The sequence below is a fragment of the Scleropages formosus genome, chromosome 19 (genome assembly GCF_900964775.1).
Source record: "Scleropages formosus chromosome 19, fSclFor1.1, whole genome shotgun sequence".
In the NCBI taxonomy this organism is placed as follows: domain Eukaryota; kingdom Metazoa; phylum Chordata; class Actinopteri; order Osteoglossiformes; family Osteoglossidae; genus Scleropages; species Scleropages formosus.
The window spans coordinates 13,040,541-13,054,650 of NC_041824.1; the positions used below are offsets into that span (position 1 = coordinate 13,040,541).

The following is a 14,110-nucleotide window of genomic DNA, read 5'->3' on the forward strand; positions in this document are numbered from 1 at the left end:
TGTGGAGCTGCGCCCCTTCCTTATGGTGTAGGCTTGTTTTGTGAGATGTTTCAGATTCACAGTACAGTGTAGTCATCTGTGAAAAATCAGAAATGTTTTGGCATGGAGCGTTTGTATAATGTTTCTGAAAGAATGCAATTCTCAAACTGGATAGGCCTTGTTGAAATAGCCAAGACTGTCTGCAGTATAAAGAAGCCATGGACTTTCATTCACTGATGGTACTAATTTATACTTCCAGGCACGCCTCATCCAGGACGGCTCTGAAAACATGATACTAGGATGAGATAGTCTCACACCTGGAGTGTTGTTTTCTGAGGTCAGTTAAATAAGAAAAAAAACAGCATAAGTCGCCTAGTGCTTGAGATTCTTGTTACCACAATACTTACCATAGTGATGTACTGTGCTAAGCTGCTTACAATTTTTTACTCATTTAGTGTTGCACTACCTACTGCTCCAGGTAGTTTATGCTGCGAACAGACTTTATGGACTTCGTAAAAAGGGTCACAAAGGAAAGGATCTGGACTACCTAGCACATTGTGACATTCATAAGATTCCAAGTAGATTCTGAGTTTTATTTAAAGACGACGATATTTCTGGGTGAACACGCACAAAGCATAAATATCTGTGGAAAGCTGCCATAGATCTGAAAAAGAAACTGCGTGGCCTTTAAGGTATACTGTTATTCTAAATGACTCTGGCTGAAGGCCAGGTGGGAATCTCTGCTGGATTGAGCTACAGGCTGTTGCTGAGGAGACTCACACAGGCTGCCTGCTGCACACTCTCCAGGATGTGCTTGGCAGGGATGAGGAAGTCCAACAGGCACTGGAGCGCATCGCCCCGGTAACGCTCCTCGATCACACGGAAGAGTTGGCTGAGGACAGTAGGTGCTGTAGCCTCAAAGGGTGGGTAGAGGGCCGCAAGGGCCCCCTGGATTGAGGAGTCCAGTGAATCGGGGTTCTGTGGAGGCAAATGTCAGATTAAGGACATAGAATACAATGTGGGTACTTAGCTAATCTGTACAGTACAGTAATAGCTGAACGGGCTGTGTATTGTGGCTGTGTTGAGTAACCGTGTTCCTAATATCAACTCTGACAGTGAGTAAGAGCATGACTAAATGATACAAATAAAAAATTGCAAGAAACGTCAGTGTATCATATAAAGCCTTTTCATCGTGGGGGAGATAGGAGAAACAAGCAAAGTAGTCTCACTACCAGCTCAGACATGCACAGCGTTCCAGTCTGAGGACTCAAGTGGAAAGGATGTTATCCATGCAGTTTCTGACTGCATCTTATTCTTGCATCTTCACTTTCTATGCCTAATCACCGTTTACTATGAACTCCTGTCGATCGGTCATGCTGGAAAAAATGCAATGCTGCACAAGAGTTTGATTTGAGGGCCACTTGCATACTTGTGCAAGGATATCGAACCAAGCGTTTTATGAGGCAGGTGAGAAGCTCTTACTTTGAACTTAGTGTACAATTACCCTCTGAGCCTGAGAGGTGTCAACTACCCCATCCTTCCTACACACACATCCACAATACCGAAAACATCAGAGACCACAGACTACCTCCGCATACCTTGTGCACACAAATACACACCCCCCCTTTCAACTGCGAATAGACCCAATCTACCCCTGCATGACTTTGCACATGTACGACTTCCATGTTTACATTGCGCACTGCACACTTTATATACGTATATAACTTTGTTTCTTGGATTTTTGCACTAATAGTAATTTTTGTAAATTTGTGATTTACGCCTGGTGTTTTTCTTTCCTTGTGTCCTTACAATTTATCTCATAGGCTGCTGAGAGGATTCACAGAGTAAGAATTTCATTGTGTGGTGTAACAAACTGTTACTGTACACATGACAAACTCTTGAATCTTGCCAAGTTGCTGCACACTGCAGTTTTCCGACTCACACAGCGTTAGTGAGGAGCAGCTTTCAGCAAAACAAACACAACACATGCCCACATGCCTTTTGACCCCTGATGTGGATGGTGACATGACTTTAGCCATCTATTAAATCACTCCAGTGTAGATAATCCTAGGTGTGAACCCTCAGAGACACATTCATATCAACCATCATTTGACTAAAGAGTCTGTATCCAGCCAAGGCACATTTCATTCTGGTTCAGTTTGGGGCAGGATAGTGGCTCTTGAACTCAAGTCCATAATCTTCATAACAACAATTCCAGTTACCTGATTACAAATAGCTCTGACTTCAAACAGAAGTAAACTGAAGCAATCTTTTTCTTGAACTCGCTTAAGAAGACTCTCTCAAAGCTCCCAAATCAAATGCACCTGTTTAATTTTCTCAATGGAAAACTATGCTTCTTTAGTGCATTTGTATGAGTTCTTTTAAAACACATAATTAGTTTATTTGAATAGTGAAATACCACCATGATTGTTCCATAAGGTTTAATGCAACCCAGCTGTGGTAGTTTGGAAAACGCTGTCTGGTGTCCTTCATTAGACCCGAGTCCAGCTGGAATACTTGGGACCAGAGTCAAGCTGCCTTCCCCTCCCCACTGAGGAGCAGAATGTCTAAAGTTAGGACTCTGCAGAAGTAATGGGATCCCAGCCATCTCTGTAGATAGATGCATACAATTTCTCACGGTGGGTGGTGTACCCAGGGCCAGGGTTTTCCAGTTGAACGTCATATGCATGATATCAACAGAATGAACCCCCAGTCCATTCGTACACTCATCTCATGAAACAGTTGGCTGTTTTTTCCATATACAAAAAAAAAAGACTGTACAAGTCACTTGAATGGAGCCAATGCCGCTTTGTACAAAGAATTATGTCAATTAAAGAAAAATAGCACATGTTATGGAAATAACTGAATCCTGAACTCCTTGGGAGCACTACCCCCTCGAAAAATGACTCAGATTGTTAAATTATCAGGACACACACTGTCTCCCTTTTATTTACTTACTGCTCCTATAGCTCATACTGTTCTCTCTAGTATCTGGTGTTTTATTGTCTATAGTGCTTCTGTCACGCGAAAGACAGGGAGCTGGGACGGCTGGACCCAAGCGTAGCGTCATTCGTCTGAAGTTGAGGGATGAGGTAAGTTCTCAGTGTTGGGGACAGGCGAAGGGTCGGTCGATCGGTGAACAGGGTTGGAACGAGGATCCATGGATGTGGTCAGGAGACGAGGCGAAGAGTCAAAACCGGAGGACATGAATTGAGAACTGGAGACGCGTAGGGGCAAGGAGTCACAAGGAAGAGCAGTTGTCCCTGACAAGATTCTGCAAGGTATGGGAGCTGAGGAGGGTCTTTTAAAGGGTGAGAGGTTAATCAGGTGCTGGAGAGGAGTCAGGTGTTGTCGGTTGAGTTGCGGGTGTGGACGTGACAGCTACAGTGTAAATTACATGTCCTGTATAGTTTTCTTTTTTGTATTGTATGTTATATGTAAATCTTCTCTAGTATTTTCTATGTTGTCTATGTATATTGTGTATATTGCTGCCAAACTGGGGGGGGCGGTGGCACAGTGGGTTGGACCGGGTCCTGCTCTCCGGTGGGTCTGGGGTTCGAGTCCCGCTTGGGGTGCCTTGCGACGGACTGGCGTCCGGTCCTGGGTGTGTCCCCTCCCCCTCCGGCCTTACGCCCTGTGTTGCCGGGTAGGCTCCGGTTCCCCGCGACCCCGTATGGGACAAGCGGTTCAGAAAATGTGTGTGTGTGTGTGTGTGTGTGTGCTGCCAAACTCTAGCCTGTGTACTACACTGTTCTGTATTTGCACATGTCTGTTTTAACACACTGCCCTATATGTCCCATGTAGCACAGAGTAAGTAAGTAAGTAAGTCGAGCTTTATTGTCATTCCACTACATGTGTGGACATACAGTGGGACGAAATGTCGTGTCTCGCAGGACCACGGTGCTGTGTAAATAAGCATAAATATAAACTTACAACACTAGACATAAAGAGGTCCAAAGAGAAACAAAATTTCATTCTGTGTGTAACTCACCTATAAGTGGAATGACAATAAAGCTGACTCTGGCTTTGATACGAGCGCCTTGTCTAAATTAATCCATCAATGACCTTATACCAGCCATAGGAGCTCAGCAGGGCACACTGCTGTGTCCTTTGTATCCGTTCACACTTGATGCTCAGCTAGAGAGCAGATGTTAACCTGCCAATCTTCCACTTTCTGAACAACTATCAGCAATTTTATTTCAGTAAGTGCTCTGCCTCCTGTTCTTTACTTCATTTACACATAATAGACAATACTACTTGTAAACACTCCTCATGACATGCATAACTAAGCAGGGATGCCAAGAGGGAGAGCAGTCAGGTAAAAAGCCACTCTGGTACCTTATTTTCAAATCACTTTACACTTTAAATCTCCACTTCAGTAGGCCCACTATACTCCGGCCCCCTCCACCATCCCCAGCCCTCCTACACCTGTCTCTCTTGTCTCAGTTGCACAATAAATAGCTCTAATTTGTGATCCTTAACAGGTGCCAAAGCCCCATCTTGTCCCTTAAAACCATGGTATGCTCAGTTATGACAGTTTAACTTTTTAAGAAGAACTACATAGTGGTGTCCTTCTCCCTTAATATTGACCTTAAAGAAAAATAACAGACCTCATCTACTTAAGGTTTACCTCCTATATAAGCATGGCATTCATTCCTCCGGCTTGGGGCTGTTGAATTAATCCAGCCGTTACACTCGTTACAAAAGGCCTCTAAGTGTCAGACAGTATCCATGTACTAACTCAACAGCAGGGCCTGTCAAACATTAATGACTAAGGCAAATCACTAAAATCAAGGTCAAAATTCACTGACTTAAAGAAGGTGAACAATGCAGAGAAGTACAGCTAATTTGAGTGGCATCACATTACCTAAAACTGAGTTCATTGGGTTATGACTGCAAAATAGGTGGAGATACACGGGTGTAAGGCTTAGTTACAGCTTTGATAATTGCATGGATATTGTAGTAATGTAATATATAGCTATCTATCTGTTTGTCAATGGGGGTGTGGTGGTGCAGCGGGTTTGGCTGGGTGCTGCTGTCTGGTGGGTCTGGGGTTCGAGTCCCGCTTAGGGTGCCTTGTGACGGACTGGCGTCTCATCCTGAGTGCGTCCCCCTCCCCCTTCAGGCTTATATCCTGTGTTGCTGGGTTAGGCTCCGGTTTGCGGCGACCCCACTTGGGATAAGCGGCTTCAGTCAATGTTTGCATCTATTTCTTTTATGTCTTTATTGAGCACTCTGCATCACTGTGCGATAGAGTGCTCTATAAAAATAAGTTGAATTGAATTGAAGAAGAAAAAAAACGCGCCAGTTATTCATTCGGTTGTTCGAAGTTCAGCACAAGGGTCCATGCACCAGTTAATCGAGCAGTGGTAGAAATTCAGATCCAGGCATACAGGGGCTGTACGAGTGGCCTGTTTCTGTCAGCCGTGAGCTGGCCATCCCACAGCCCACCATTGCAGATGAACAAAACAAACAAGGGCAAGGGCCTGTGTTCTCAGCTGGTAAAATGCAGCCGCGCTCCCCTCCTGATCCCAGCATGTTGTACTCACTCCTTTCCTCCAAACTCTCTCCTTTTTCTTCTTTGGGGCCTTTGAAGGGTGGGGGCTGAGCAGGCAGTATAAGTGCCTGTCAGTGGGACAGCACTCTCTTTGTTTCCTTGAGCCTTTAAAGCCCAGCTCAAGTCCTTGGCAAAGCACAGTCAGTTGAAGCAAGCCCATCTCAAGCTGTCTTTAGTTTTGCACATTGCTTGATGAATAGGGCACATGAAAGGGAAAGCACTGGATTTATGTGGCTTAATCTTTCCTATGTATTACCATTCCAGGTGCTTCTGGTTATACATATGTAAGAAAAAGCTTCATTCTTTTCTGGTGCCTTGCATGCAATTTCTGCATTCTGTCCTGTCAACGTCCGCATGTGGTGCTCAGCGTTAGCTCTTTTCATCTTAAACAACAAATGACTGTGTTGGAGATATGTTGTATCATTTAAAATTCCAGTGCCTGGGCTTTCATCCATATTTCGTCTGGAGGGAGAATTCGTGAGCTTTTACCCCCTGTGTCTTATTCATTTTGACAGGTGTCAAAACTTCTATCCAAAACTTGAATGTGCAGAAAACTGCCCTTTGTTTGCACAAGTGTGGTGGCAAACAGTGATATGAATTCTCTTTGAACTTTGCTGGTGAGGAAGCAGTTTGTCTGAATTCCAGGAAGCAGAACTGTGGGATATCCGCAAGGAAGACTGGGCTCAGGGCAATGGTGTTCGTCCAACTGACTGTAATCCTGTACTAGTTGGTCTAATTTCCAGGTCTTAACCAATGATTGCAATATGATGCTATGAGAATATCACGGGAAAATAGCAGGAAAATATACGTTTTTTCATAGTAACACACAAACCTCAAAAATATGAACAAATTTCATTATTGTACAACTTTGAAGTGCATATCAAAATGTATTTATTTCTATAGATATGCTTTAAAATATTACGCATTTTACAAAAATCTTTTGTTTTCTCCAAGCTGGTATTGTTTAGCAAACTGTTGTGTATATGGCAATCCATGAAAGGTTTTATTAGTGAGTTCATGTAAATGATGAATGTCTCGGATACAATTTCAGTCATTGGAAATCTCCCCATTAACTTGCCAAGCCTTTACATCCTGGCTATCTCTGAGAGGTCTGGATGAATCGTACATACCTTGCATGAGGAAAAGCAACACCTAGCAAAATGTTTATCTAAATGTTAAAAAATAAAGGGATTACCTATTGTAGGTCTCCAATGCGTTTTTCAGTTGTACACTGAAACATTTCACATAGCACAGTCAAAAGTTTTGTAGCAAGAAAACAACCCTCCAAAAAGCGGAAAAATAAATACGTCTGGAATTTTTTCAGTATGAAATTTTAAAACATGAAATTAAAACACAAAAAGTTTCAGCCTCAAGCTTTCTTTGGTGTCTACAAATGTCTATTTCCAAAGTTAACCCAAACACACTGAATATTTAGTGTCATCCGTACACTTTATGAAAATTTTTCTATTAAAACATGTCTTTCTGAAGACAGAACTAATAAACTGCTTTCATATTCTTAACAGAGTATGTCATCTTCCTATGAAGGGCAGAGTGGCATAGGAGAAGGAGGAAAAGGGGACCAGAAAGGTAGCTTTTTTTGCAGATCCCTCCACGTTAATTAGAGGGTTGCTGGGGCAGATACACTGGTGGAGCATCTGGTCATATAGTGATTAGACCTGTTGTCTTTGATTCAAAGGTTGCAGGTTCAAACCTTACACACTGCTGTCGTACCCTTGAGTAAGGTGTGTACTCTAAATCACTCTAGCAAAACCATGGAGGTTCATAAATGGGTAAACAATATTATAAGTAGCTTAACACTATAAGGTACCGTGGAGAAAATTGTCAGCTGAATGAATAAATCTAACAGCTCTGCTCCATGGAGGAGATTGACAACAAACTCAAAACCACTTACAGTGATTCTGCTACAGACCAGGAGCTAGAGCTATGCAGGACCTCAATAGAAAGTTCTAGAAAAGACTATGAGGAATGTGAGACCAAGCTACGCTGCAAGCCCAAGTGGAGCACTTTAAAAGATCTACGAGCAGCATCCAAAGCTGTTTCATAGGCTGTGGAGGATTCTGAACATCATCTGAAGAAAGGGCAGAGATGCATGGCAGTGGATGTATGGTGAAGGAGTGGAGATTCAGAAAGGACGGGATAGTTCAGAGTCATTTTTCTGCTTAATGCAGAGGGCAAGTTATTCATCAGCATTGTCGCTCAGCAGCTAACAGCATTCCTCCTAAATAATGCACATATAGACACGTCAGTACAGAAAAGAGGAATTTCTGGGAAACCACGGTGCGTAGACTATACTTTTAATGGGACACAGTTGACTAAATAGGCGTGTGAGAGCAAGAGAGATGTGGCAGTGCTGTGGCTATATCTTGAAAATTTTTAAGGCTCAGTGCTACACATGCCAGTGGGTCTGACATCAGAGCACTACTACATCTTGAGCAAGATCAAGGACCTTATTTTGGACTGCTACGGTGACATCAGCATGACAATCACATCTGGAGGAGTAACACCTGGGTGGCACAGACTAGAGAAGGAGATAATTACAGGCTTTAGTATCTTCATGATGCTATTTTCACTGCACTGGGCATGAAGATGCTTGTGAAGTTGGCAGAGGTTCAGTGTGAAGGTACAAGAACCAAGTCCACTATCCCATTGACAATGAAAACCCATATGCAACTTGACAGACATCTCTAAGTTACCATACTCTTGCTAAACAGCTAGACGGGAGCAAAACAGCTGTCACAGGCCATGGTGAAACTCCCTACCCCTACACTGGGATATTTTCAAGCACAAAGGGCTCGTTATTTCCTCAGGGTTTACTCAGAATGTGTTTTCTGCCTGATTTGACACACTGCATCCTTTCACTTCTGCAAGCACACCCTTCGGTGGTGTGCGAGGGATGGGAGGGGTTTTGTTGAAAGGGCCCGAAGGCTTCCAGGGGCAGAGTTTGCATGCCAAGGGTACAGTGAGCAGTATGCAAAGGTTGTTTACTTCCTAGTCTCCCCTTGATTCCACACCACCTTCCTGTTACCGTGACATAAATCCACAGGTGCACTCCAGCCACCTTACCAACACATTTGTAAAATACCCAATATTTGTAAAGGGAAAATCAGCTAATAAAAAAGTATTACTAGAATCCATCCATCCATCATCAACAACAACTGCTTTTTCCGAGTGGGGTCATGGCAAGCCAGAGCCTTCCTGGCAACATCAGGTGCAAGGCTGAAGGGGGAACACCCTGGATAAGATGCCAGTCCAATGCAAGGCATCAAGCAAGACTTGAACCCTAGACTCACCAAACAGCGAGGCACTGGACAAACTTGCGGTGCCATCACACCTGCTTATTTTCACACTCTTAAATAAAAATATTTATGTAATATATATGACACATACACACTTTTCCCTAGCGGGGTCACGGCAAACCGGAGCCTACCTGGCAACACAGGGTGCAAGGCCAAAGGGGGAGGGGACAAATCCTGGATGGGACACCAGTCTGCCACAAGGCACCCCAAGCAGGACTCAAACCCCAGACCCACCACATAGCAGGACCCAGCCAAGCCCACTGCACCGCCATACCCCGTGAATATGATACATATGTAATAATTATATTTATACTATAAAGTATTACGATATGACTTATTTGCTGAAAACATAAGTAAATCACTGATTCACTGTTCTGATGGCCATTTCCTACTTATGTGTTTGCTAGGCAGAGCTAATAATCAACAGTATGTATTTACATTAATTTATTCATAGGCAGAGGTACTGACAACGCTGATCAAGTGCCTTGCTCACATACACAGCACCAGCTTTCCTGCTGGTGTCTGAACCTGCGTTATTTTTGGGCAAATTCTTTAACTATGCCACAGTCTTACGCACATAAACTATTTCTACCTGAAATCAGCTGACGAAGTTTGGCAACCAGTTTGAAAATTGGCTTTTTTTCCCTAGTACTCCATAGTTTGTCTGTACAGCAGAGAACGTAATATGGTTAAAGTTGAATAGGAAGTGCTCAGTAGGAGGCCTGTCTGTGTTCTTGGGTTGATTCATACTGACAGCAGGGAGTGACACCGTCTTCAGTTAAAACTAATATCAAGCTTTAACACTCAAGAGGAACATCCAGACAGATTTATTTGCCATTTCATTGCTGAGCTTAGAGAAAATTCCTCAAGACCTAGTGTACATAGAAATGTAGCGTGATCTTAGTTTGAAGCCGAGGTTTAAGGTCACCAAAACACATTTTGATGGTTTGCCAAAAAATCCCATATGGTTTTCTGAAAGCCCACCCAGAGAAATAGACAACAGGGTTTTGAATTACATACTATGGAAACAAACAAAACAAGCTTGAGTCTCTTGGCCAGAAAGAACAGAAACAGCTGCTGACATTTATAATAAGTCAGTTGAGAGGTGGTGACTGAGGATATTTCATGTGAAACTAGTACATACTAAAAGAATTAATTCAATGTTAACCCAAGAAAGATATTGTGTGACACGTGCGAATGACAGCTGATCTCTGCTGTCAATTTAAAAAGCATGGTGTATTTCTGGGATTTCTGGGGAGCTGTCTGGTTGGAGAGAAGTATGCTACCTTGTCAGCATGCAACAAAGACCTTCAGTCTTACAGGACACCAGAAACTGTGTTAATGGTGCCTTCAGATCTATGGAACAGATGCTCAAAATGTAATTCACATTTGTTGGTTTTGCTTCAGGGGGGCGCGGTGGTGCAACGGGTTTAGCCTGGTCCTGCTCTTTGGTGGGTCTGGAGGTGGGTCCTGCTTGGGGTGCCCTGCGATGGACCGGCATCCCGTCCTGGGTGTGTCCCCTCCCCCTCCGGCCTTGCGCCCCGCATTGCTGGATTTGGCTCCGGCTCGCCGTGACCCCTCTTGGGACCAGCAGTTTCAGACAATGTGTGTGTGTGTGTGTGATTATAATGTGAGAATCTCCATTATGTATGTGCAGTACCGTGCAAAAGTGTGTGTGTGTGTGTGTGTGTGTGTGTGTGTGGTTTTGCTCCTTTAAGCCCCTTCACCTTGTTCAACATCAAAAGGTCCCCTCACTTAGTGCTTGTGATCCCGAAGTCCAAATCGGAATTGGCTTTTTTAAAAAAAAAAGATGTTGAATTCCAAATTTTACGAACTTCAAGGATTCCCATGGTGTGAAAACATGGAGAGGAAGCCAGTTTGGAAGCAAGGAAACCGGCAAGCCCTGCTGAGTTAAGACTGTTTTCAAGCTGTCAGGGTGTGGAGGCAAGGCCAGGACAAAGCAGAGTTGTTTGCAGGGGAACAGCTGGGAGCTCTCTCACAATACTGCGCCAGTGGAGAACCCACCCCCGTAGGACTCGCTGCCTCTGTAGAATGTCTGTGTGTTTTACCACTGGCTTCTTTTTTCAGTGAAGCAAACATTTTGGAAAGTGATGCAAAGTGGATGCTTGTTTTAACAATGCAAATATTACGTGCATGCAGTTAACCCGCATTCATTTCAGCTTGGACGTTCTGCTTGTATTTGCAGGAAAATACATTCATTCCTCATTTTTCAGGGTGAGCTACAATAACAAACCACTGAAAGGCGTACAAAGTATATACAGTTTTTCAGTACAAAATATGTACGCAGGCATATTTTTCAGTACAACATTTTGTCGGGACAAAAAGCTTTATCGTGACCCATTCTTCAATATTTTTCAATGCAGTGGAGTTTTTGCCTTTTATGCGGCCATTTTACTTCCGTAAAGAGTGTTTAGTCTATGCATTCCTTGTATCAAATGCTTGTGTCACGCATTTTGTAATGGATAAATAGAAATCCAAACAACTTTTGCTCCCGACTGGTGTCCATCTATATTTTCTTTTAGTTTATTAGTACAGCTGGACTTCTTCCATAAGAAAACGAACTATATACTTTGTACTTTCTTCTGCCTATCATGTTGACCATCTCAACAAATCACAGCCAGCAGTTAAGGCCAATTAAATATCACAACCAACACAGTAGTTTCAATAATAATAATAATAATAATAATAATAATAATAATAATACATAGATTCAGGTACCACTTTTCTCCAAAGTGATTTACAGTGGAACTACTTACAGTTAACACAAGTGAGCAATTCATACTGTGTCAGCTTAGGGTAATTATTTTGCTGAAATCTATTTCAGCAGGAGTAGTGAGCAAACAATCATTAGTAATGCTGCACAGCACCTGCATAGTGTCTGAATGTTTTACAGAGTGAAAGATGTTGTGAATGTCCAACATTTTATCTTTTTATATCATATTTGTGAGCTAAATTATCAAAAATGTCTCCATTCGTGATATCTGGTCTCACATCCTATAATATAATACATATATTTTCCATTCATATTATTAATTTTAATGATTTCTGCTATATAACTGTGTAATTTATCCAACAGAAATTGTGCAATCTGCTCAAAACAACATCAGTATATCCAGTCTATTTAACTGGGTAAAGATACAGTCAAAGTGACCTTTATCTGTCTCACCAAAGCTATTTTCTTTCCTTAGTAATTAATTGCATAACTTAAACACCAGTGCTGTCAAGTCTGGCCTATAACTTTGACCTGTTAATGGATGACACCACCTCCAGACAAGTACGCACTCAACTTGCATAAGCACATGGAGATTTCTTAGATGTGCTTCTGGAAACTGATAAGAGAGACTGGTGAGATCACACGGCCCAGACAAGGGCAGTCCGCAACTACTGTATAAACTATGCAAACAGATCCCAGACGGGAGACAGCAGACATCTCTCTTGGGCTCAGTGCAGAAAGACTCCCAGTGAGTGACCTGACCCTTCAATCCACTTCTTAGAGCTCATGAAACTATGAAGTGCACAGTGCCAAAAATTTTGCATTTCTACTATTCACCGCACTCCAATACACATATATCAAAAATATCTCTTACTGTAAAATAGAATGTGCTGTTTCTCCTCTACCCAAAAAGCCTACTACGCTCAACAATAACAAATAAAAGCCCAAACATTTAACAGTCACAAGACTGATGTGTGCAGGACTCCAGAGGTTATATTTATAAGTTTCATAAGTCCTGCAAATGGGGTGTTCCCTAAGCAAAACACCAATTATAAAGTTCTAATCAGCACTGAGATTTGAACTCAGGTGGAAACCTCTTCTCACAGTTTAGCTTTGCTTATATTAGGGGTTTCAAAACTACATATCAGTTTTACCATCTGACCACATCTACACACCCTTTCGGGACGTAATTGCTATAAATTATGCTTACACATACAGAGTAGTTGCCAACCACCCTGCTTCTTGATGTCTGGCATAAGGCAGGCTGAATCACAAACATGGGGAGCAACACCTTGTGGAGTAAGCTTTCAGCTTACTAAACAAGATGGTTAGAAGTCATCTGAAGTCATCTGAAGTCAATGGGGAGACACTCCGTCATCTTTCAAGTGCAAAGAAAGATTGTCTTGCTCTGCTGATTCACCACAAATGTGCAGCATTTTTAAGATGTTCAGCTCCCTCTCATGTAGTGCAGCCTTGCTGAGGGAAGAAGTACTTCCTTGGAGGTAAGCATCTTTCAAGGAAGACAAATCATGGGCCTCCACATGGATTTATTGATTATGACAATAATGCCTTAACGACAGTCAAAGTGCTGGTGAATAGCACTGGAAATTGATTATGCATTTAGGTAGTCATGGAAACATAAAACTCTTACCTGAAAGTATTTTCTTGGGCAATAACTCAACTTTGATTTAAGTAAAAGTGCATTCAAATACTACAGTGCACAATTCACAGAACTTATCATTCTGTCATTCACAGAACTCATATTGCATTTATAACTCCTTTTAGAAAAAAAGATGAAAACACAGATTCAAAAAACTTATCTGGTATGATTATTGTTGCACGGAAGTCTAAATAAACTAATAAACTTCACAGACTAAGTTAAAGTGATGCAAAATTCATTACCATCCTTCCTAGACACTCTGCTCTGTCTTGCCCAGAGTCGTCATCCTCCTCTTTGTAATCCAGCAAATCTCGTTGCCGACTTCCTCTGGGGATTTTAAAACCCTCTATCCATGATGATCGAAACCAAAGAGACTTGTGGAGACGTACAAGATTCCAGCGGCAGGGCAACGTTGAACCCTTGCAGCGGGAGTGTGCAAGACTCCATCCTGTGCTCCCACAACAGGGGTAAAGGGCTGGAAGCAGCTAAGTGCTGGATGGCCAAGTGCTGTCCGTGCTGCCTCTTTTCCACTGCACACTGAGTTACCCGAGCGGAGTGGGAACAGGAGCAAAGTATGCCAGCAAGTGTGCAAAGGAGCGAGCGAGAGAGAAAGAGAGAGAGAGAGAGAGAGGCTGAGGGTGGGGGTGGGGTGACGCAGAAGACTTTCCTTTTCAGAGGAAATCCCCTTCAGTCTTTCCAGTATTTTCCCAGGAACAGCTCAAGACCCCATTCTCTCACTCTGTTCCCCTCTATCTCCATGTCTTTCTCTGTTTCACACACACACACACACACACACACACACACACAATTGCTTCACAACGAAAACCCTGCACCACACCCTTCTTAACGCCCCTTACTTGGAT

General features: G+C 42.8%; 1 protein-coding gene across 2 annotated transcripts in view; it reads right to left on the reverse strand.

Annotated features, from left to right (window-relative positions):
- Positions 1 to 13,847, reverse strand: part of LOC108939448 (pleckstrin homology domain-containing family G member 4B-like) — a 30,945-nt gene extending 17,098 nt beyond the window's left edge. For both annotated transcript variants that reach the window (XM_018760806.2, XM_018760805.2), the window contains exons 1-2: positions 13,490 to 13,847; positions 760 to 957 (exon numbers count right to left, since the gene is read on the reverse strand). In XM_018760806.2, the coding sequence (XP_018616322.2) occupies positions 760 to 957; positions 13,490 to 13,492 (201 nt within the window). In that variant the 5' untranslated portion in view covers positions 13,493 to 13,847. The remainder of the gene's footprint in view (positions 1 to 759; positions 958 to 13,489) is intronic.
- Between the last annotated feature and the right edge of the window lie 263 nt (positions 13,848 to 14,110).